At 39.0% G+C, this 24,420-nt stretch overlaps 1 protein-coding gene across 1 annotated transcript in view; it reads right to left on the minus strand.

Moving 5' to 3' along the window:
* The window catches only part of LOC108801020 (potassium voltage-gated channel subfamily H member 8-like), a gene marked incomplete at its 3' end in the record, with an annotated part of 205,582 nt that overhangs the window by 22,785 nt on the left and 158,377 nt on the right, over positions 1-24,420 (minus strand). Inside the window, exon 2 of the mRNA XM_018573019.1 lies at positions 10,363-10,596. Coding sequence (XP_018428521.1) covers positions 10,363-10,596 — 234 coding nt within the window. The remainder of the gene's footprint in view (positions 1-10,362; positions 10,597-24,420) is intronic.

Consider the following 24,420-nt stretch of genomic DNA (forward strand, 5'->3'; position numbering starts at 1 on the left):
TATATATATATATATATAGATATATATAGATATATATAGATATAGATATACAGTATATATATACACACACACAGTATCTGCCTTGCTATTGACACAAAAGAAGTATGCAATCACTAGTGCTAACATTTAAAGAAAAAAACATATTTAGTACATCTCTGCAATGCATACACAATTTTTATATCTTTGTTTTTTTTAAAAACACTACTAGTACAAAAAATACCAGTTACTCCTGCTGAAAATCCAATGAGCTTCTAACTTCCTGTTTAAGCAGACAACAGTGTCTTTGCTGCACTAAAATCCTAAAAAAAGGTGTTATCAGCCTTGCCGGAGTTCTCCCCTTGCTGGACTACGAACACTTCCCCCATGTTATGGAGAGGAGGAGAGGAGCATTTATTTTGTATTCCAGCAGGGAGAAATGGACAGGGCTGACAACACGGGTTGAGATTTCAGAACAGCAGAGGCAGCATTGTCAGCTCACTATAGGAAGTTATGAGCACACTGAATTCATGGCAGATCAAAGGTATATTTCCGTACTTTGACCATGACATCACAACTCGCTCCGTCCATTTGTTTACATGCCATTTGAGGACAGAGAGCTGGCATGGAATGAAAACAAATGGGTAGAGTAAGTTGTAACATCACAATTTGCTCTGTCCATTTTTTTACATTTGTGGCCGAGCTGCCATTTTGCGGGGGAGTTCAGCGGCATTGGACGGGTCATCGGACGATGAGTCAGCGGCCATCATCCTTAATGATTGACGAGGATCTACATTGCTGGACGACGTGATTGACCCGTGGACTACATCGATTTACTAATAAAGGAATTGTCAAAAACTGGCTTGTGTTTTTTTGTCCAAATAAAGGACTTTTTCAAGGTGGTGTGTGTTTATTTACTATTTTCTTTACTATTTGGTGAATGAGTAGGGGTAAAAACTACCCCTTTCTCATTCACGAGGGGGATGGTATCTGAGTGCCCCTTTTATGTAAGGGGGTACCCAGATGAGCCTCCCTACCCACAGTTCTTCACAACCAGGGTTGTGGGGAAGAGGCCCTTAGCCTCATCGACATGGGGACAATACCAATGTTGAGGGCTTGTAGCCTGGTATGGTGCAGGAGGGGCGGGCTGCGCTCTCAGCACCCCCTTTCCTGCTCTGCTAGGCCACTGCCTGATTAGGGATCTGGTATGAGATTTTAGGGGAACCACATGTTTTATTTTTCGGGTTTGGGCGTTTTATTTTTCAGGTTTGGGCATTGGGGTCCCTCTTAAAATTCCTAACTAAAGGGGCTGGTATGACTTTGTTGAGGAACCTCACGCTTTTTTCTTTTCTTTTGGACATCAGGGGTCCCCCCTAACATTCCAACAGGGTCTGGTATGATTTGGGGAGGGGACCCAATGTTGTTAGTGTATTGTTTACATTAAGAATTTTCATACTGCTTCACTATCTATGAGGTAGTGAACAGAATTACTGAACCGAATGAAAAGCCGGATGTTCGGCAAATCACTCTGCTGTTTCACTCTTTGAAGAATAGGGGTGAACATCAGGGAATGAACTGCCAAATGTTTGCTTTAGCTGTTCCAGATGTTGCATCGGCTGAGGTGAACAGCCTCTTCCCTTCGGTTCGGCTAGACCTGCTGAGGCTGTCTGGCCGAGCCGAACTGAGGTGAAGGGAGCCGAATGCAGCAGATGTATGGCTAAAAATAGCCGTACATGGCTAGGGTGTTCATTTGGCTGCCTATGGCAGCTTAGTGAATAAGCCCCATACTCTTTCAACAGATTTACCAATAGAAAATAGTGAAATAAAAAAATAATATTATAGTATGTTTAACCCTGTAATACAACATATATTTCTAAGTTTATACAAGCTGATTTATTGCTGTGTTTTTGCCTTTTTTTTTAACAAAGAGGCATGCTTCCCCCCCAAAAAAGATACCTGCTCAGTATGGGGACACACTGTGGGGATTCAGCTGCCATTGTGATGTGCTGGGCTTCTGGTGTGTCCCTGTGCCTTTAAGCATGTTTGGGTTAGCTGTGGGCAAACCTGCACCAAATTCATCCTTTGCTATATATGCTCCAAGATGGAGGCTCTCATAGATTAGAATTAGGACCACACTACACAGAGCGGCCGTGACAAGGCAGTGTGGCTTTCACCTATTTTGCAAAGGTTGTGCAACTATAACCTCTGTTTTTAAACCTAATAGCCCCTGGAAAAGCACCCTCCAATGCCAAGGGCATGTGGCCTGGTATGGCACAGGGAGGGGCGAAAAACCATGTTCGCTCCCCCTGTGCTCAGATTAAGAGTCTGGTTGGGAATTTAAGGGGTCCCCACATTTCCCCCCCAATTTTTGGGGGAGGGGTTCCCCATTAAAATTCCTACCTGACCTAAAGGGCTTGGTATGACTTTTGGAGGGAACCCCAGAAACATTTTTTTTATTTTGAACTCGGGGGTCCCTCCTAACATGGTATGACAACAGACCTAATGGGTCTGGTATGGTTTGGGAGGGGGACCCCACACCGGTTTTTTTTTCTTTGATTAAGATTCCACTTTTTACATTTTGTTTGCTACCTTTGAGGCAACATTTGGCTATTCGCTCACTGCTGTTCAGCCCCTGTGAGAATCCAGATGTTGGATCGGCTGAGTCGAACGGGTTCTTCAATTCAGCTCATTCAAACATGCTGAGCATGTTGGGCTGAACCGAAGGGAGCTGAAGCCAGCCAATGTAAATCAGCCAGATTTGGCTGTAGTGAATAGCCGAACGAGGTTCGGCTCCCTTCACTTGGGCTTGGTTATTAACTTGGCTGCCTTCATAACTCTTTTTGAATATCTTTAATTAAAGGGCTTTGAGCTATCTGCCTATTTTAGAGGAGTTTAATTTCTGAGAGCTAATAGATATATCTTGTTGGATAACTGCTGGACACCTATCCCTCACATGTAGTAAAAATATTTTATATTAGGGTTGCACAGATACCAAGTACAGTACTCGGTACAAGTACGAGTACATGTACCAATACTTTTGAGCTCCAAGACTAGACTAGAGAAAATTAAAAAAATTAGTAGGCAGCTGTCATTTGTAAGGAGCACACGGAGCTCCTGGGATTTGTACATCTCTCGATTTTTTTAAATGAATATAAATAAAGGGATGCACAGATACCAGTTTTGCGTGTACGAGTACTGGTACTTGCCGAGTACTTACAAGTACGAGTACTGATACATTTTTGTTTATTGTCATGTGACAGTTTTTCTAAAACAATACTGACTAATGATTTCAGGACAGTGGTGGAGTGCCAGAGCTAGGTCCCAGGTGCAACCGCTGCAACCCTCGTAGTTCTCATGAAAATGCCAAGTATCTGCACTGGTACTTGAAAAGTATCTGTGCATCCCTATTTTATATATACACATTTATTTTTTTTTGTAGTCGGAAGGCAGATGCAAATTAAAGCCTGCACATTCATCACTGCCAATCCTAACCCGATGTTTACTGTAATTTACGGAAATATCACACAAGAATTTGGAACTGAGTAAGAACAGCAGACAGCATAGCTTCACGCTGAATCGACAGTGCTTATTCATCATCTTGCTAGATTACAATGCATGCTGAGACAATATGTCCTTTCTTACTTTGAAAAGAGCGCAGGGATCCCTGCGGGAGAAGCCACTGCCTGAACTGAGATGTCACTCACAGAATTTAGGCCACATTCTGAATTTCACAAATTCATTTGCTGTTAATCTTTGCTGGCAATAACACTCTTGACACATGACAGTTGGTCATTTTAACAAACCTAGTCCAGTCTCATTACAAGAAATTACACTAACCATATAGTATATTTGAGGCTGTATAACTATGAATATTCATATACCAAGATCTTTTTTAATGTGAACTTGAATGCATACTTACTTTTCACTACATTGTGAAGGTACATGCATATGAATTCATATCTATGTGCACCGTGAACCACTCCTGCCCCATCAGGTCTATTTTACCCCACAGATGAGAAAGATTTGACCATGACCATATAATGCTCCTCTTCTATGCTTACTGTATCTTTTAAATTTGCAGATCTCATTACAATATTACTTAGAGATTCTTCAGTGAAGGTACTTTTTCTGGCATTTCCTGTTATAGCATGGCAATGCTCAATCCCTGTCTTCCAATTGCTTTCATGTGTTGTCAACTTGTCACATAAACTTTTGATGGAGACTACAAGTGTCCATATTAACACAGAACTTGCAGGTATATTGCACATTATATTTTCCCTTTAAGGGAGTTTTAATATTCTAGCACAGAGGCATATCTACTGTGCTGCTGATAATGATAAACTTCAAAACTTTTGCATTTTGCATTGCAAGTTTTTTTCATTCTTTAACAGCAAAATACAACTGTCACAACTGCCCCTGTGTATGTTAAAGCTTGAAAGAGATTAGTATCATGTGCTTATATGTATGTATTTATAAGCATTTTCAACTATTTTTGTGTTTTGTATAGGATATAGGATATCAGATATAGCACTGTATGCCTTCCTTTCACAAATAAACATTCAATGCATGAAGAAGGATTACGATTGCACTGAAGGTTATCTAAAAAAACAGCAAACAAGGTTTTTATGTTTAAATTCTAACAATATTATCCAATAAAGAAAACATTATATAAGCTTCCATTGGCTGCCATTCCATTCCTAACATCTTGAGCACTTAGTGAGCAACTTAGTTGGTCATACAACAAATTTACCCACTTTTAGAGATTTTTACAGTTGTACAATTGTTAAACCATTTAAATTTTCTTCCAAGGTGCTCAAAGTCAGGAAAAGCCATGTAAATGATCTGCTCTCCTGTAATTATCCAACCAGGGTTGTCTTTAATTGAAACACAGCAAATTACCAGAGTGTGCTGACATAGTGTAGTAAGGAGGGTCATAATTTATTGCAATATCTTAAAATTTATTGCAAATATTTTAAAATAGATATACTCATGAACACAAAATCATGAATGCATCTACATAGACAATAATAATTGCAATGCTCACACAAGCGCGCTGAGAAAAAGGGTAAACCTTGAAATATGGGTTTCAAGGGTATATTGTTCTCTTTATCAAAATACATTATGACCCTACTTACTACACTATACCACAGGTTCCAACTGTACAACTGCATGTATTCAATGTATCCTGAATGCTGCTGCTAGACTCATCCACCTAACCCACTGCTCAGTGTCTGCAACCCCCCTCTGCCAATCCCTCCCCTGGCTTCCAATCGCCCAAAGGATAAAATTCAAAATATTAACAACCACTTACAAAGCCATCAACAACTCTGCCCCCGGCTATTTCTCAAACCTTGTCTCAAAGTATCACCCTAACCATCCCCTCCGCTCTTCCAAAGACCTCCTGCTTTCCAGCTCCCTTGTCAACTCCTCCCATACTCACCTCCAGGACTTCTCTAGCTCTAGAGTCTCTCCCATCCTGTGGAACTTTTTACCCCAACCTGTCCATCTATCTCCTACTCTGACTGCCTTTAGGCAATCCCTAAATATTAATCTCTTCAGAGAAGCCTATCCCACATCAAACTAACCACTGAACCAATATGTTCTCAAACAATTCCTCCCCACACAGCTACCTCCTCATATATCACTTGCCCCTCCCTTTTAGATTGTACACCCTCATGGGCAGGGCCCTCCTTACCATCTTGTCTTGAATTGTATTGTAATTGTAATGTCTTCCTTATATTGTAAAGTGCTGCGCAAAGTGTTGGTGCTATATAAATCCTGTATAATAATAATAATAATAATACTTCTTTGCCCATATAGTGTTAAAGAGGGAGCCATCTGTGCCCAGTACACAGTCTGTGGATGGATACTGCTAGAAATCTTTTATACCCCAATACTTTCCCATACTTTTAACCACACATGAAAGCTTATCTTTTTTCCATTTCATCCATGTGCTTACAGTGCTGGGTAAGATCTGTAGTACAAGAACGTGTACATTTACTTATAATAGTGCCATAAGCAACAGATTTGGGAACATTTTTTATGAACTGAATTTTGCATGGACACTGGCGCTGTACTACATTTTTTCAGATTAAGCATACCTGTAAAGGAACAGTGTAAATCAGGGGTGTCAAACTTGATTTAATTGCGGGCTGCATCAGCATTATGGTTGCCCTCAATAGGCCATTTGTATCTGTAAGACTATACAAATCTACTATTTATCATATTAAATATATGCCCACTTTTAGAAGTCATGAGCCCCCCACACTCCCTTACAGTGCAGCCCCCTTACCTTGTGCTGCTGCCGGGAAGAAGCTGGGGGTGGAGCTGGGAAGTAGAAAGTGCAGGGTCTGGAGGAGGACCAGAGGAGGGCTGAAGTCAGGTGCTGAAGTCTGCTGAATGCTGAGACCAGGGGAGGCAAGGGGGTGCTGCGGCTGCAGGAGTGGTGTGAGGGCAACATGAAATGGCCTGGCGAGCTGGATTTGGCCTGGGGGGCCAGATTTGGCTCGCAGGTCTTGTGTTTGACACATGTGGTGTAAACGCTTACCTTTCCTGATGCCTGCACCACTGAACACTGCTTTGATACTGGGAAATTTTCTGCTGAAGTCCACAGGGAAACCAACTGTTTCAGCAGCACAGGCAGCAGGAAAGGTAAGTATTTATACTGTTCTTTTACAGACATGGCTTTATTTTAATGGGAGGTACAATGACAGGGTAACCTTTCACTAAACTGCCAATAAAAATGAATGTCATCTCTAAAATGATGAATTGTAACGGGCCCTTAGTTACCTACAGAATGCATTCACTGACATACTTAAAATATCACATTATGATGTCACTAAAAGAGTATGTGTGTAAGAGTGTAAAGGTATGTGAAGGTGCAAGTATACCTAAGAAATTGTTCACTTAGTGCATTCATCTTTCTGATTTCCCTGCTATAATTATTCACTGAATGGCATGTAATATAGCTGCAGTTCAATTATAATGAGACCCTCGGAACCTCATAATAATATGTAGATTCCCTGCGCACATTTGCTAAATAAGCTTTAAAACATTTCAATATTTTTAATTGCACGCTAATTATTTTCTCCAAATTAAAATACAACCATGCTCACTTGTCAAGAGTATTATATTGACCTACCTGCTCAGCTGCTCTTCCAAAACTTTCCAAAAAAGCAATCTGCACAATCTGTAAAGTAAAACATTTTTCCCAAGTACTAAGCTAGTACTATAAATAGTGAGAACTGGATTTAGCACTTTCTACAAGCTGACAAGCCTTAGTGAATTAGAGTATTTTTTTTCTCTGTATATGTCATACACAATAGGGTTGATATTCTGCCAAGACCACAGTAAGGTGCTAAATGCCAACCCTGAAAGCTGGCAAAATGTCATGACTTTAATTGAACTGTCTGGAAATTTATAGTGCAATATTGGAAGGGTGAAACATGCTTATTCTATTTCTAGCAATCTTTAATGACAAACGTTCCTTGTGTGATTTTACAAGCTGTGGCATAATAAATAATAATGTGTTCAAGCAATATTATTACCTGTTACACTCTGTTATAGCAACACTTGAATCAATGAGGGAAGAGAAGAAACAGTTGCCATTAACAACTATTTATTTCACCTTATGATGTTAAAATGTAACTCATATGACTTTTGAGAAAGATTATAGGTGTTAGCAACCCTTAATCTTTTTACCAGTTGAAAAGTAGTCTGTCACTACCTCTGTCATGTTACAAAAACAGTACAAATCTTTTTCTCTTTAATTTGGTAACCTTGGTATTAATACCGTACTCCTAAACATAGTGTCCTGGCTCACCAGAAATATGGGATATTATCCCTTTGACTGAAAGAAGTACTGTGGCCAGGCAGAGGATGTTTAAAAATGTAAACAAACCCTCACTGACATTTGCAATTGCAGGGACTGTGAAGTAATTAACCCTTAACCAATTGAGTACTAGCTTGTATATACCCCTTCATTATCAGGCCATTTTTCAGTGTTGTGATAGTTTGAATGACAATGAATGAGTCACACAAGACTGTACCAAATGAATGTTGTATATTTGTTTTATAGATAGAGTTTTCATTTGGCAGTATTCAATAACCACTGGGATGTTTACTTTATAAATTAAATTTTGGTTTGCTTACATTTACCTTTTATTTCTTTATCTTTAAACATATCCCACAATCATTAGTGGTCTGTGGCACTCTAAAAAAAACCCAACTTTTAAAAAATAGAATCTTGCAATTATTGGTGTTCAGTGGCACAAAAAAATCCAACAACTAATGGTGGGTAGCGGCACTTTAACCACCCCCCCCCACAAAACAAACCCACAATCCTTTGGTCAGTGATACTTTAAGACCCCCCATGTTTGATCTGTCACAAACCTACTTCCTGCTTGGGTTTACAAACATTCACCCAATAATGAATGTAGAAGAAAAGCTTCTTCCCTTGTAAATGGGATGAATCTTTGTAAACATTACTAGTGTTTACACTTGTGATGACTGTGTTTGGTTCACAGCTATAACATGGTAAACAGCCAAACATATTGGCTCAGTACATGGTGATTGTAATTTGAGCTGTCCAAGCAATAAATGGGCATGTTGTCTGCATGCAAGTTGTTTAAGCGAACCGGTCTCCCACTCGACTCTGTCCACATAGTTGCAGTGGCGACACCACACCAAAAGGCAGCTGCTTAAATCTAGTAGAGAACCTCCTCTTGTCTCTCAGGTCAGTAACCAGTATCAGTGACACTCTTTTTAGCTGCCTGCAATAGGGCATTCTTCCCATGTAATGGGCATTTTTAGTCCCCACGTATCACCAATGTAAGGTACATGTTCTTCCTATTGAACACCAGTATAAAGGAGAAATTCTTCAATCTTCTAACCACCAATATAAGGAGGTCCTTCTCTCATTGACTACCAATGTAAGGGGCACTTTTCAACTGACCATAAATTTTAGAGCTTCTCTGTTACCACCAATGTAAAGTGACACTACAATGTTCACCATCTGCATTTTGCCCATCCATTATTATTATTATTTAATTTGATGATTACTACTAAAAAATAATGTTGGTGTGTAGAGTAGCAGGTATTGAAAAATCATCCATCCTGGGAGTCAGATTCTGGGGGTTATTCACGAAGGAGCCAAAAGATCCAGCCATAGCTTCTGCTGATCCTTCCGAAGGGCTGCTGTACGGTATAGTCATTATAGCCTGTACAGCAGCTGAAGGCGGCCAAGTGGCTCAGCCGAGCCGAAGGCATCTGCTTTGGCTCAATTGAGCTGAAGTGACAGCCAAAGCGGTGTGAATGCTGAGACCAGGGGAGATGCTGCGGCTGCAGGAGAGGTGCGAGGGCAACATGAAATGGCCTGGCGAGCTGGCTTTGGCCTGGGGGCCAAATCCAACAATTTATTTACTCTTTGTAAATTTTTTCTACCTTTTTTTCAAATATTTTCTTTGATTTTCTATTCCGCTCAGTACCATGGAGGTACCAAGCAGAATTCACTCACTGTCGTTTGGCCCCTATGTGAATGCAGCCGATCTACGGCTTATTTCAGCCGATGTACGGTTGAAATCAGCCGTACTGAGCTGGAGTGAATAGCCGAACGTAGTTTGGCTCACTACACCAAACTACAAAGTTTGGCTCACTTCACTTCGGCTGGGTTATTCAATCAGCTTCCCTTTGGCAGCTTTGTGAATAATCCCCTCTATGTATGCCTCTGATGAACAGAAGTGCAAATCCTTTGGCAGGTGAACTGATAAACACATATCTATTTGAACTGTGTATTTAGCCATGAGATTGGAGGTCCAGCTTTAATTTCTTTGTAGTCACTGGCAAGTTCAGTATGGAATAAAGAATAAGATTAAGATGTAATTGGCACTTTGAATTTAAAGCGATTATGGCTAAATAGTATTACTTTATTCCAGACTCACAAAACGACTTTGCATATTATAGGCATTGCTGAAGATTTACATATATTACCTGTTAACCCCCAAATCACATCATTGTTAGCAGTAGCAGAGGAATAAATGGTTCTTTCAATATAACACTCTTAAATGCCATACATATTACTTTCAAGGTTTCTGCTCATATCTTTATGCAACGTATAATTTCAGTAAGTGTGACCTAATAAATATTAAAGGTTGCATTTACAGGTAAATAAATGTTTACTGCCAGGCTGTTCATTATGCTGCATATATCAACATTGACCTTTCTATGCATTTGGTTATTAGAGCTAAATTATGACTGGAAATAACAACAGAAGTGTAGCCGCAGTAGAACATCTATTCTGTTCTCTGCTGAAATGGCATCTCACAAACACCCAGGACACTTAACAATAAAAATAATCCAGGAGAACCTTAAGGAGAAAAAAACACTTACCATTCTTCTTGTAAAACATGATTTCCCCCTTGAATTCACTCTTTTCCTCTAGTGACATTTCAATTTCAAGTGTTGTCTGTTCGTTTGTTTCAGCACCATATAAAAATTTACAGCTGCAACTCTTCTGCATGACTTCCATTCGAGCAAACCCAGCAAGTTCACAGAAGCCATCTGAACAGTAAACTATAGGGAATCCCTTGGCCACCTGAGCATTTGCAAGTATGAAGTTACTGTCTGTAAAACAAATGCAAAATAAAAATATATATTTATATTTGTATAAAAAACATTTCGTATGTCACATTTGTCATGGTGGCAACAGAATTCCCCTATCTAGATATGTTTATAAATACATCAATATGCTACCTCACATGCAAGTACACTATTGCAATTACTAGTTTATACAAATATTCTCTAGAGACACAGTAAGAACATAGGCTGAAGTGTGAAAACAGTATGCTGCAATCTGCTGTGTTTAAATAAAGGTATAGACTCAGAACTGCTTGCCAGCTTCATATACCCCAAAGGTTTCAGGATATTAACAAAAATAACGCACTGCCATTTCCACACTTCCTGACCAGAGCTGCTACAACTAACTCCCACTTTAAATACTTTTTCTAGCAATTTTATTGTTAAGGGGGACCTGGAAACCTTTTTTTTGTCTGTGCTCCAATTGGGGGGATGTTCCCTGACTTTCTGTCTCTGTGATAACCTTCAAAAAACAGGTGGCATGGTAACAAGCAAAGACAGCAGTTACAAATTTGTTAAAAACTCTAACCCTTCCTTACTCTCTGGGAGAGACTTCCTGACAGGAACTCTTCCCAAAAGGGACACAGGCACAGGCAACCATTTTGTAATCTCAAATTTTAGTATTCAGCATTTCTTTCTACATATGTAAATTTAGGTTGAAAAGGGTTGAGTTACAGCTGTCTCCACCTTTCCATAATGTCCATATTTAAACTCGTGGGTTATACAATTTATTTTTTTTTTTTAACGTGTCCATGTATATCTGAATTTGCATAATGTAAGTTATGACTACAGTATAAAATCCAAATCATATTTCTTAATATAAAATAAAAATAAAAACAGTAATAAAAGATGATTTCCACTCTATAAAAACCATACATCCACAATATACTCAAAGATACATGGACATCTAAAGAACCCAATTTTTTGCATAACTCACAGACTTAAATATGGATTGTTAAATGATGGATGTGGTGTCCCATAATGTACTCTCTGTGCTGCCTTCCTCACATTATATCTTTCCAAGACCACCATACTGCATTGGATAGTTCCATATTTCATATATAAGTGCATATGTTAAACTTTAAAAAGTTAGCTATTTAAATATGTTTAAAAAAATCATTCTTTAGAGCTAACAAGTAAGTACACAAATGAAATGCATATATGGGAGCAATTGCGTAAAGCATTTGTATTTCTGTCCAGTGGTTCCTCACATTTACACAGCTCTGTCACAAAGCACATTCCCTTCTGGCAGGGCAGGAGTCCTTATTTTTCCCTGTTCTGTTTGGTAACACAGGTCTCCTCCCCACCCCACCCTGCGACTTTACAGTGCAAAGAGAAGAAGCAGATGGATGCGTTCATCTCCCTGTCGCTCTGCTCCTATCAGCATGCTCATTGTTAGCACATGAGCTCTGTAACATAACTGATTGGCTCCCACTTCCGACCCTCCCACAGTCTGAGTGCTGTCATGTGTAATAAAGAGGCTGATACCAAGCCAAAATAATATATTCATGTAAATATTTATTAATTGATATAGTGCTGCATGTCTTTTATATCTGTCTTGAGTTCAGCTTTAATCAAAATTGTGGTCTGCCATTGCTGATTTTTTTCACATTGCTAGTTATCTGGCTATCATACTGATCCAATGGCCACAATTAATGTAACAAGTGAAGTGGACATAAAGTAATTTCTCTGTATATTGGTTTCAGGTCAATGAAGCCACCAAATGAACAAGACAGCCAGGCAACTAGAACAAAAACAAATCATCAATAGTAGCCTGGCTCTTTCTGACATTGCAGGTTGGTGGAACAACAAATCCCATTCGGCATTGCAAGACTGACATCAACAGGCATGACTCCCTGAGGCAAATGCATAATGAGATTTGTAGCTTCACCACAGCTAAAGGCCCGAAGTTTGCCCACCCCTGTTCTAAAGTATTAGCTCAGCCATTTTTTCCGGCTTTGAATAGAATGGAGGATGATTGCAACCCTTTTCTGGTTTTCAATCCAGATCTCAGTTACTTACCAGATCCCTTACTTTCTGTCCCAGTTATAACATTGTTATTAGACAGGAACCGAAACAATGGGGACACAGAGATTAATAGAAATCTGACAGTGGTTCTAGACTTCCCTACTTGCCTATTACAAAATATTTAATTTTTTCTCGGTTTTGCTATTGTAGAGTTCTTCTCACTTCCTGTCCGCTAAAACAATGTCAGTAGGATTGAAGGTGAGAGGAAGTTCTCTAACGGATCCTCGGAAAAAAACAGAAACCCAAAATGGGTTATGTTTTTTTTCTCACTCCATCCAAACTAAAAAAGCTATTTGGCTGGACATACACTTAAAGTACTAGTGTAAGTTTTGTAAATATGCATTTTGAGTTTTTTTTATATGTAGCTCCTTCGCCCTAAACAGAGTGGCTCTTTAAATTTAGTGGTGCTGGAACTGTAACCAGTTTGGCTCATTTGTAGTTTATGGTCAATTGGTCATTCCTAGGGGTTCTGTTGTTGTCTGCACCTGCCTGCTGGGGGGGGTGTGACCCTGCCACAGAGTGGGGCAGCCAATGAGAGAATGTTGGGGGTGCCTGTGTCTCACCAGCCAATCACTAGGAATTTCATGGTCAGTGGGGAATGCTGGGAAGTGCATAAGTACGCAGGAATTGCCATGTGCTCAAGTCAGTCTGCCCCCAGGCCTAGGTCAAGATGGCTTGAACCTCAGGAACAAGTCAAGTGTCTCTGCCAGGGAAGATCTCATGTATGTCTTCTGTCCAGATGTGGCTCTATTACACAGTGTCATCCTCTGCTCAACTAAAGTATTCCTGCACTGTGGAAGCTGGAAGGGACTGGTGAGTGTGGAGTTTATTTTATCCATAGATGTCTGTAGCCCTATACCCTCTATCCCAGCTTAGCTGTTGTGCAATAAAGCATTAACGTATATACTTAAAATGACTGGAGCTCAATTTGATGTTCACATCCCACAACCCAGCTAAGGATCCATCCCTGAGAGTGAAATGTCTGCCCTTCCTGCCTCTATGGTTCACCACATGCACTTGGGGGTCAGGAGGGCACTACAAATGTTTACTAAAAAGTTCCTTTTTTAAATGTGATCTTCATATTTCTAGATAACTGTTGCTCTATATATATGTATCATTATATTTTATTTATAAAATACATATACTGCATATATATATTTTCCTTTTAGTGGCAGTTCATTTATGAGAAAGGTAAGCAGCATCACTTAGCAGATCAATAAACTAGCAATGAGAGACAAAGAAAGAGAGGAAAAGTACAAACACTTTACAGGACTACTATTCAGGTTGCATTTATTACACTCTTTCCATCCACAGAACACAGAACAAGCATTTTGCTATTGCTGTTTATATAACACTTTAAAGGAAACCTGAATTTGGAGAATATGTAGGGAATATGCGCCATTACTGTATTTTGATAAATATTCACAGTGTATATAAAATGCAGAAAAAGCCAAACAAGTCACAGCAACACGAAAGTCTGCCAGACTCAGTAAACACTAATGAGTGCTGAGGACACATGGTTATAAATATTTCACAGCTCCAGCCAGCAGCAGGAAGGAGTGCCAGATCTAAATGTGGGTACAGCAGGCAGTACAGACAACAGTCATTCCGTGGACAACATAGTTCTTCGAAGCTAAGAAATGTTAAGAGTATCTCCATATACTGGTACTTCAAATACAAACCCAATGACTGAGGTTATATGACTGAAAAGACAAAGCTTTTAAAAATAATTGCAAATATAAATAAAAGAACAATAAAAAGGTATAAGGATACATTCACACCAGTGCTCAACTGCATGGCTACTGGTGTGCATGTCCCCAGAAAGTGCCAATACGCTTGATTGAGCCTTATTGCACTGTTTCATTCTTTTTTTGTTAGAACTTTATTAAAATGTCACAAGTGACATTTCATTCAGTTCTATGTGTTCACTGTGGTGTGATGTGGTTGTACCGCATCTCATTGCAGTGTGCTTGAAAAAAATACTGTACGCTGTAGTTTTTTTAAGCACACACCACTGGAATCCGGTGGTGTGAACCGAGCCCATACATGACAAGGCAAAGTACGCAGATGGTGTGAACCGGCCTTAAATCACAGCAGAATACTAAGAGACAGATACATTATTAAAATATTACATAAACTACTATCTACGTTACCTTAACTTAATCTCATAGGAAAACAGAGTTTATTATGGCCTTCACAAAAACAGAGTATTAAATGGGCAGGGCCCACCTTACCATCTTGTTTTGAATTGTATTGTAACTGTAATGTCTTCCTTACATTGTAAAGCACTGTGCAAACTGTTGGCGTTATAAAAATCCTGTATAATAATAATAATAAAACTAATAGTTTATTAAAAATTAAAACAATTATTTAAAACAGTATTTAAAATAACAGGAAATAAGTTCCTATTTAAAGTGTATTCTTAGCCATAACATTTTAGAAAAGGTTTAACTAAAGTAGAGAACAATTAGAACCCCTCAACCTCTCAGAGGTTTTACATTTCCTTTCTGTCTCTGTGACAATGGTAACAAGGACAAATAAAGGGGTGAATCTTAGCAGGGACACAGATATCAATGAAAACTTAACAAAGGGCTAAACCATTACCTACTCTATCCAAAGCTAAATGATTTTACATACATTTCATTTTGCATAAACTTCACATGATAACATAGATATCTACTTTCTTCAGTGATATGTGGTGGTTCTAATTTGAAATATGTTATTTAACCAGAATAATTGATAATAAAAAATCTCAGCTGTAATGTGCTATATTTTCAAGTAAATTTGTAAGAATATAAACATTTTTTTTACAGATTATATTCATTAGAAACATTTTTAGGTTAAAAATACAAAAACAGAAAAATAAAAATGAGGGGCCGAAACCCACGTGTCTCCAGAATACATTGCACCAATGATAACAAGAAACAAAGGCCAAGAGTAAACGGTTAAAGCATTGTTAAGGCAAAGGCATTCGACAATGTAATGCACTCCAGCCTCATCGAATAACTAACAGTGTCCGTAATTAACCTGTCTGAGCAGTACCCAGGTAGACACATGAGAAGGAACCAGCCCAATAATTGGAAAGGAAAAGATGGGAATAAGAAACATAAAGAAAAAAAGGAAAAAGAAGAATGAGGGCACGGTCATCAGCCCGGAATTCCCTCAGAGAGACACCCCACACGCAGAGGCATTGGGTCAGGCGGTCAAAAGACTACAAAATCGATCAGTAGTACAGAAGCATAACCAGAGGCTTCAAGTAACAAAATTTGTCATTGCGGTGATAAAGTTCCACAGTAAGTTCTTCCATACGGCAGATAGATTGTAATTCAGTCACCAACTCACGAGGAGTAGGAGGAGTACCCGTCTTTCAGTGCCTTGGTATCACTTGGTATCACTGCCCTAGCGGCAATCAAGAAGAATCACAAGATGCCCCTCTTTGCTGAGGAGATAGAACCTGGGAGAACAGATAAGAAGGCCGGCTGTGGGGACCTGTCAACTTTGTTACCAAACAGGTGATCATAAGTGTCGAGAATAATGGTCCAAAAGGGGACAATGAGGGGACAATGAGGGGACAGGTCCACCAGACATGCAGCATTGGACCAGGGTGAGAAGAGCAGCGCCAACAAAAGAGGGATCTAGTAGGGCAGTAATACCAACTGGATAGAACTTTATAGTTTCTTTCCTGAGTTCTGCTGGCTCTGAGACAAAGCAAAAGACTTGGAAATCTCCTCCTCTGAGAAACTACAGCCTTTTACCAATCGGCCACAAAGGAAGGGGGAGTAAACGAATGAGACAGTAGACAGTAAAAATCCATAAATACCGGCGATCATTCGACCCTAAGGATTCTTAGATACACATAGTTTCTCAAAAGGGGAGAGATCCCTCTCTGGATGACCTTTATTCGCGAACACCTGGAAAAAGTCTCACAGTTAAAAATATTCCAGCCAACTAGTTTCCATTGTTTTCCTGTCCTTCAGGAGATCAAGAAAGGTCCTCAAACATCCTGACTGCAGAGCCAGGCATGCTGGAAAAAAAAATTGCTACTCCCAAATAAGAAATCGTTTAGAGAGAAGGGCTGGAGGAAAGTCATGGTTACCCAAGACTTGCATTAGAGGCCCATGATACGAAGAGATGGCAGAAGACTTGATGAGGGAGTCCCAAACTTTAAGCATGGTAGGGAGGAAAAAAGGAAGAGTGGTATGTACGGGGTGAGAGAAAGGGGGAGACCAGAAAAGGGAAAGGGAAGAAGAAGATAAAAAAGATGATCCAATTGCAGCCACAAATTGTTGGTTGAATGATAAATAGTATCCATAAGCCAAGCTAAGACAGTCGCCTGGTAGTAGAGTTCAAGGTCTGGTAAACATACCTCGCCCCTTATCTTCCACCTGGTTAGTACCAAATATTGAAGTCTATCCGGTTTGGACGCACATATGTACCTTAACAACAAAGAGTGTAATGTACAAAAGAAAAACTCAGGGACATCTATAGGGACAGTCTGGAAAGCGTACAATAAACAGGGTAAGATATCCATTTTATAAAGGGTCATACGGCCGACCCAAGAATGGTTCAATTTAGACCAATCCAATAACCTGGAGCGGACAAAGGAAAGTAAAGGTTTATAATTGAGATTGTACATATGCTCCATGGTAGTGGAGAGGTAGACACCTAAGTACACTATATTGCCAAAAGTATTGGGACACCCCTCCAAATCATTGGATTCAGGTGTTCTGTGAAATTTCCTTGCTACTAAATATTCCACGGTCAACTGTTAGTGGTATTGTAACAAAGTGGAAGCAACTGGGAATAACAGCAACTCAGCCACGAAGTGGTAGGCCACGTAAAATGACAGAGCGGGGTCAGCGCATGCTGAAGTGCACAATGCGCAGAAGTAACCAACTGTCTGCAGAGTAAATAGCTACAGACCTCCAAACTTCGTATGGCCTTCAGATTGGCACAACAACCATGGCCGAGCATCTGCATCCAAGCCTTACATCACCAAGTGCAATGCAAAGCGTCGGATGCAGTGGTGTAAAGCATGCTGCCACTGGACTCTAGAGAAGTGGAGATGTGTTCTCTGGGGTGACGAATAATGCTTCTCTGTCTGGCAAACCAATGGACGGTTGTAAGGAGAACGGTACTTGTCTGACTGCATTGTGCCAAGTGTAACGTTTGGTGGAGGGGGGATTATGGTGTGGGGTTATTTTTCAGGGGTTGGGTTTGGCCCCTTAGTTCCAGTGAAGGAAACTCTTAAGGCATCAGCATACCAAGACATTTTAGACAATTTCATGCTCCCAACTTTGCAGAGACTGCAAGCCAGGGTTTCTCGTCCAACATCAGTACCTGACCTCACCAATGCGCTTCTGGAAGAATGGTTAAACATTCCCATAGACACACTGCTAAACCTTCTGGACAGCCTTCCCAGAAGAGTTGAAGCTGTTATAGCTGCAAAGGGTGAGCCAACTCAATAGTGAACCCGACGGACTAAGACTGGGATGCCATTAAAGTTCACGTGCGTGTAAAGGCAGGTGTCCCAATACTTCTGGCAATATTGTGTATTTGAGGCCATTCTGCTGCCAGGAAAAAGGGAAATCTCCCTTGAGGTTGTGTTCTAGGTGGGCGGGCAAAGTGACAGTAAAGGCCTCCGCCCTTAAGCATATTCACTTTAAAGTGACTAGCCTGAGCAAAATCCTTAAATTCCAGTATTAGTGAGGGAAGAGCTATTTTAGGATTGGATATGTACAGCAACAGATCATCCGCATATAAATTAAGTTTAAATTCCCGATTTCCTATTTGCACGCCCTTGATGGTCACATTGTTCCTAATGTGGGCTACTAAATGCTCCATTGCTAAAATGTATAGGTATGGGAACGGGGGCATCTCTGACATGTGCCATTATGGATGACTGCTGGGTCTAACAGAATCTCGTTGACCCTGATCCTAGCTGTGGCCATATGATAGAAAAAAAGGATCTTATCGAAAAGAGCTGGAGAAATCCCAACATGGGAAAGAGTGGCTTCCAAGAAAGACCAGCTAAGGCGGTCAAAAGCCTTTTCCGCATCAACCAACAAAAGGCAAAGCCTCTTTTACAGGCGTAGTTTATAAGGGTAAGTGATTTAAATGTATTATCCATAGCCTCCCTGGAGGGAACAAAGCCCCCCTGGTCTAGACGAATAAGGGATGGATTAGCAATGAATTTTGTGAACATCTTAATGTCTATGTTAATGAGGGAAATGGGGTCCCTCCTAAATATTCCTACCAGACCTTATGGATCTGTTATAACTTTGAGGGGGGACCCCACACACTTTTTTTTTTTACATGGGGTCCCTCCTAAATACTCCTACCAGACCTCAATGGTCTGGTATGACTTTTGGGGGGAACCGCATACACTTTTTATGGCCAATACATTGCATATAAAGCTTCAAAATGGGGACATTTGATTTTGAAAGTTCTACCTCCATAGACTTGCATTGAGTTCAAGTTCGAATTCAAACTTTTTGGAAGTTCTAAATTTTGAATTCAAACCGAACTTGGGCCTTTTCGGCCCATCACTACAAGGGAGTCTACACTTTTTAAAGTGGTCCAATTCCCTATCAAAGGCACATTGCAAGTTAATATAAAATAGTTTATGGAAAGGAAAAAAGCATGTGCATTTAAAATACTTCACTTTTTTGTGCTTTTACCTGCATTTTTTAAGCAGGTGACATGGTCTCTTCAAATTGTATGTAATGTTTTTTTTAGCTTTGCATAGAGGACGAGGAGTCTCTTCACAGATTTTTTATTGCTATGTGAAATAAATGTGCTGAACTAAAAAAATATGCAGTGAATATATATATATATATAAGTGAATAAATAGTGAATCAATATCTTACAATACAATAAATATAAATCCGTGTCCTATAGTGAAAAAATGCACTAACTAAGTGCCAATTATATTATATAGAAAATGATTATGTTTAGATGTAGACAACTACTAGTTCACACAGTAAAGTCCTTCCAAAATAAATAGAGTCCAAATTATGTAAAAAATCAATACATCAGTGTTGGTTTCTCAATATTCTCCACCACGAACACCGTACAAAGTGCTGCTCACCTTCTATTTTGACATCAGCAAGTAGGTCTTATTGCACCTTTCCCCTTTTCATAAACAGGCAGGGAAAACACCCAAGGATCACCAGATGGGTTGCCAAGAATCACCTTTCTCTTAATAAATTTGTTATTCCAATGCCTCCACAGGGTTAATAATTAGATTTCCAACAGATTCTTTAAAACGCCTCCTCAAAAACTCCAGAATACATGTCATGGGCACAAAAAGTACTCCATAGCACACACCATTAATGGATAAAAATGCTTTTAATGATAAAAACTACTCTCATAAAAACATGAAATAACACGTGTCAAAAGAGTAAGCAATCCACCGGAAAACATTGTTCCTAATCATAAGAGCTCTGACGCTGCCAAGTAGACTCTGTGTTTCCCTGCTCCAACCCATGTACGTTGAGTCAATCACGCAACTTCATCAGGGGTGTAGTGCTGGGAAGGCTAACAGCGTGTTATATGCATTCTCATTACCATGCCAATAGTAATTAATTATTCAATGAATCGCCGCCTCTATCTAAAACCAGAGTGGGGAACATTTGTCATTTAAACCCACTTTAAAGGAGTTTAACCTCATATCGCACAAATTCCATAGAGGTTATAAATGAAACAGGTCCACCATTGATCCTGCTCATTGGGACAGTTTAAAATATAATTTTAAAATACTAAAAGATTAAAAATAAATTGTTATTGTTATTGTTATAATTAATATGAGGGAGGGGGTAAAATAATATAATTGATGATATCGAGGGGATACTATGAATTACTAATCAAACAATTCAAAACCTACGTTTATTCCTTTAGGGGCCAGGCTATCAACTTTATAGATCCATTTGGTTTCTGTCATAGCTAATCTCCGTCTCCAGTTTCCCCATCTCCAGTGTCTACAGACAAATCCTATACCCCAGAATTGTAACAGCTTTGGGTTTTTATTGTGACACCTGGCGAAATGACGTACTGTTGGAAAACACTGTATATAACCCCATTTTATATTATAGATGTTTTCCCTAACCCTCACTCCAAGTTTTCTGGAGGCCGCAGGGACACTCTAAACCTAAACAGTATATCACTCCCTCTGTGTCGCAGGAAATAAATTCTTTAATATGACACTCCAGGTTATTATTAGTTAGAATGAATAAAAACTTGGAGTCATGTTTTTATTCATTGTATGTATTCTATGTTGCCATGTATATTGTATGCACACCTTTTTCAGGGAGGATCCTAAGGGTTGAAGATTATTTTGACATCTGCAGTGATTTTGTTACCAGAGTTAGCATTATAAGTTTTGCATCAGTTTTCCGGATAATTAAACTGATAGTGGAATTATCACTGCTTTCGCTGCAGTGGAAATTGTGACTTCTTTATGATCTGAATTGAAAGAATCTAATGTGGCAGTTAACAGCCAAAGGGAATTCTTTGCCTCTTTCAACCTCTGTTAAAGAGTGAATTTCTTACAGGTCTGTCAGTACATCACAGTAAGAAACTCATAGGAGTGATTTTATCTTTTTTTTAAATATTAAAACTGTAATATGATGTAAATTGGTATTATCAGACACAATGTTTTTGGATGGGTGTTGGGATAATTGCTTGGGCCAAAATAACATTGGCTGTATAGCTTAAATTTGTGCATGCTGGGTATTTCCTTTTTTTTTTACAAATTACACATCATATTACTAAGTGAAAAAAAACACAGTTTTGATTGTAACTAAACATTTCCATTTGAAAACTGATTACGTAATATCTCTATTAGATGTTCAACCTCATACTGTACATATTTTAATTTTTTTATGTATTAACAAAGTATAGTAACACCAGTAATTATTATACATATAAAGTTAGATAATATACATAACTAGCCTGGTAAGCAAGCAGTAGTTAGAGGGCCACAGCTTTTTTTTCTCTTTTTTCTCTTATTTTTGTTTAAAATAACTTAGCAATATGTAAAATACTTTTAAATATGAATAGGTTCAGCCATCTTAGTGCCATTTACAGATGTAAATGACACCCAATTAGAATTTACCAAAGTAAGGTCTCACAGGTATGCACGCATGAAGAAGAAAAAAACAAAGACCAATATCAGTATCCTTTTTTCTTTATTTCCCAGCTGCCTCCTTCTGTATCAGAATGATAAAACAAATAAAAGTGACATTGAAGTCTAACTTTTTTCCTCCCCCCATACTGGTGTAGAGACTTGCTTAAATGATGCCTCTTGATCCAATCTTCTTCTTTACAGTAGTTTTCAGGAGTTATTCCAGCGCTGGTGCTCGTCTCTGATCCAGCACTGACTGCTGTGTCTTCCTGTCCCATGGAGTCTGTATGGGTGAACTGCTAAGGTACAGGCCGACTTTGCCACAGTGAGGGGCCAATGGACGGGGACATGTATTGTAAAATCTTGGATGAGAACCTCCTTCCCTCAGCCAGAACACTGAAGATGAGTCGTGGATAGGTCTTTCAGCATGACATTGACCCAAAACATATCACCAAGGCAACAAACAGAGGTTCAAGAAGGTCATGGAGTGGCTAGGACCTAGACCTTAATCCTATAGAAAATTTATGGAGGGAGCTGAAACTTCGAGTTGCCAAGCAACAGCTAAAAAACCTTAACGATTTAGAGAAGATCTGTAAAGAAGAGTGGACCAAAACCCCTCCTGAGATGTGAGCAAACCTGGTAACCAACTACAAGAAACGTCTTACCTCTGTGCTTGCCAACAAGGGTTTCTCCACCAAGTGCTAAGTCATCTTTTGCTTGTAGAGCAAATATATATATATTAGGGTTGCACAGATACCAAGTACAGTACTCGGTACAAGTACGAGTACATGTACCAATACTTCTGAGCTCCAAGACTAGACTAGAGAAAAATTCAAACATTAGAAGGCAGCTGTCATTTGTAAGGAGCACACGGAGCTCCTGGGATTTGTACATCTCTGTTTTAATGTACGATTTTGTTTTATCATGAGAAGTAAATAGTTTATGTAAATATTTCTGTATATAACATATTTATGAACACTGATATATTTTGATCCAGTGAAAAATAATAAACATGATAACCATATGATTTCATATTTCATTAATGATCAAAAAATCACTGCCAAAAGCTTCATTGTTACATTCTGAAAAAAATCATCTGCATTGATGTACACTATTTCAAAGCAGAGAACTGAAAATGCATCAGGGTTTTATGCAAGTTATTTTTCTATTTAGTTAATTCATTTGTAAAATAGTGTTGCAAGTTATTAAATCAGCAGGACAAATAAGCGGGTAATTTCATTAAATGTACAAAAAATATGTTACATTTTACAGACATTGAAGGTGCCGAACTATTATAGTGTTAATTTTGCATTGCTCAATAGATATGGATTTTGAATTTAAAGGATAAGCCCACAATTAGCTGGGAGCACTGGAGATCTTCAAAGAGTCATCAAGAAATAAAAGAAGGTAATTCAACCCATCATCATCCACTCTTTACTGACGTATCAATCTGCAACACACAGACCCTTCTACGGTATATTCTTGTGTTCATTTGATTTTTTATTCATAGAGAAGAGCAAAGCACATAGAAAAACAACTGTTCGGAACTGGCTAACATTATATTGCTAACAAACAGTTGAGATTGCATTTAGTTAAAAGGTACACATTTCTCCAGCATCAGTGACTGTAGATACTGTAAGTATTGTGTTTTTTTCTGTTACTTGGGACCTTCTTTATCTCACCATTTCACATTTCAGGATGATTAATAGAGATGACTGGATCAAGAGAATGGTTATTTCAGAACCTTTGTCTTCTGCTATTATAAAATATTTGCATGAAGAACTGTTTGGTGTGTGGGTACATTGTTGGGGCAGGTGACATGGTAATTAACTTCTAATAATATGGCACACCAGAGCACACTTCATCAGAGCACATCTATGATGAAGTTGTTGAGACGTAATGCGTAAGGTGGAGTTCATCAACACAACCCCCAGAAGCTTTCAGAGCATACACATGGTCGCTAACTGGTATTACTGGGATATACGCCAGTGTCTGCTGCCTCTCAGAGTATTAGATCTGTATAATTGGCTGTTTTCAGTAAAGGATCATTTCAGTAGTTTTTAATGTATCATCATGATGACATAATTACCTCATTGTAGAGACACATTACCACCCTTGAAAGAAGGGGCAGATGTTATACCATACAAAAATATTTTAGTGATGGTCATGTTTACAAGATGAGAGTTTTTTGTGTGTGAACACAGATTGCTCATTGGAGGAATATCCAGCAGCACGCCCGGTGGTTTCATCTGACAATTGGGTGCACTTTTTTTTTTTACTTGCACAGAAGATCACAAGTATTTTGGTTTCTAGGGATCAAAGGACACTATCAGAGTATTCTGACACATTGTTATAAGACACACTGTTAACCCCTTGTTATTAAGTGTTTCACATTGTGGATTCACTTTGTTACCACTGGTATAATGTTATTGTGTTATATGTATATCTATTTTGATATTTAACGGTTTCATTGTTATATAGTGCTGTATTGTTAGAAGTTAATTAGCTATATTGGAGTGTTTTTTGCACTAAAATACCGGCTACTTGTTTTACAAGTTTATTTAGTTTCCTAGCACAGATGGTTATTTATATTGTTAGTTAACATGCTAATAACAAGCCCCTATTAGATTCTCCACATGCAACATGCCAAAGTGGTGAAA

Source organism: Nanorana parkeri, unplaced genomic scaffold (assembly GCF_000935625.1).
Source record: "Nanorana parkeri isolate BGI_ZX_2015 unplaced genomic scaffold, ASM93562v1 scaffold4, whole genome shotgun sequence".
Classification (NCBI taxonomy): Eukaryota; Metazoa; Chordata; class Amphibia; order Anura; family Dicroglossidae; genus Nanorana; species Nanorana parkeri.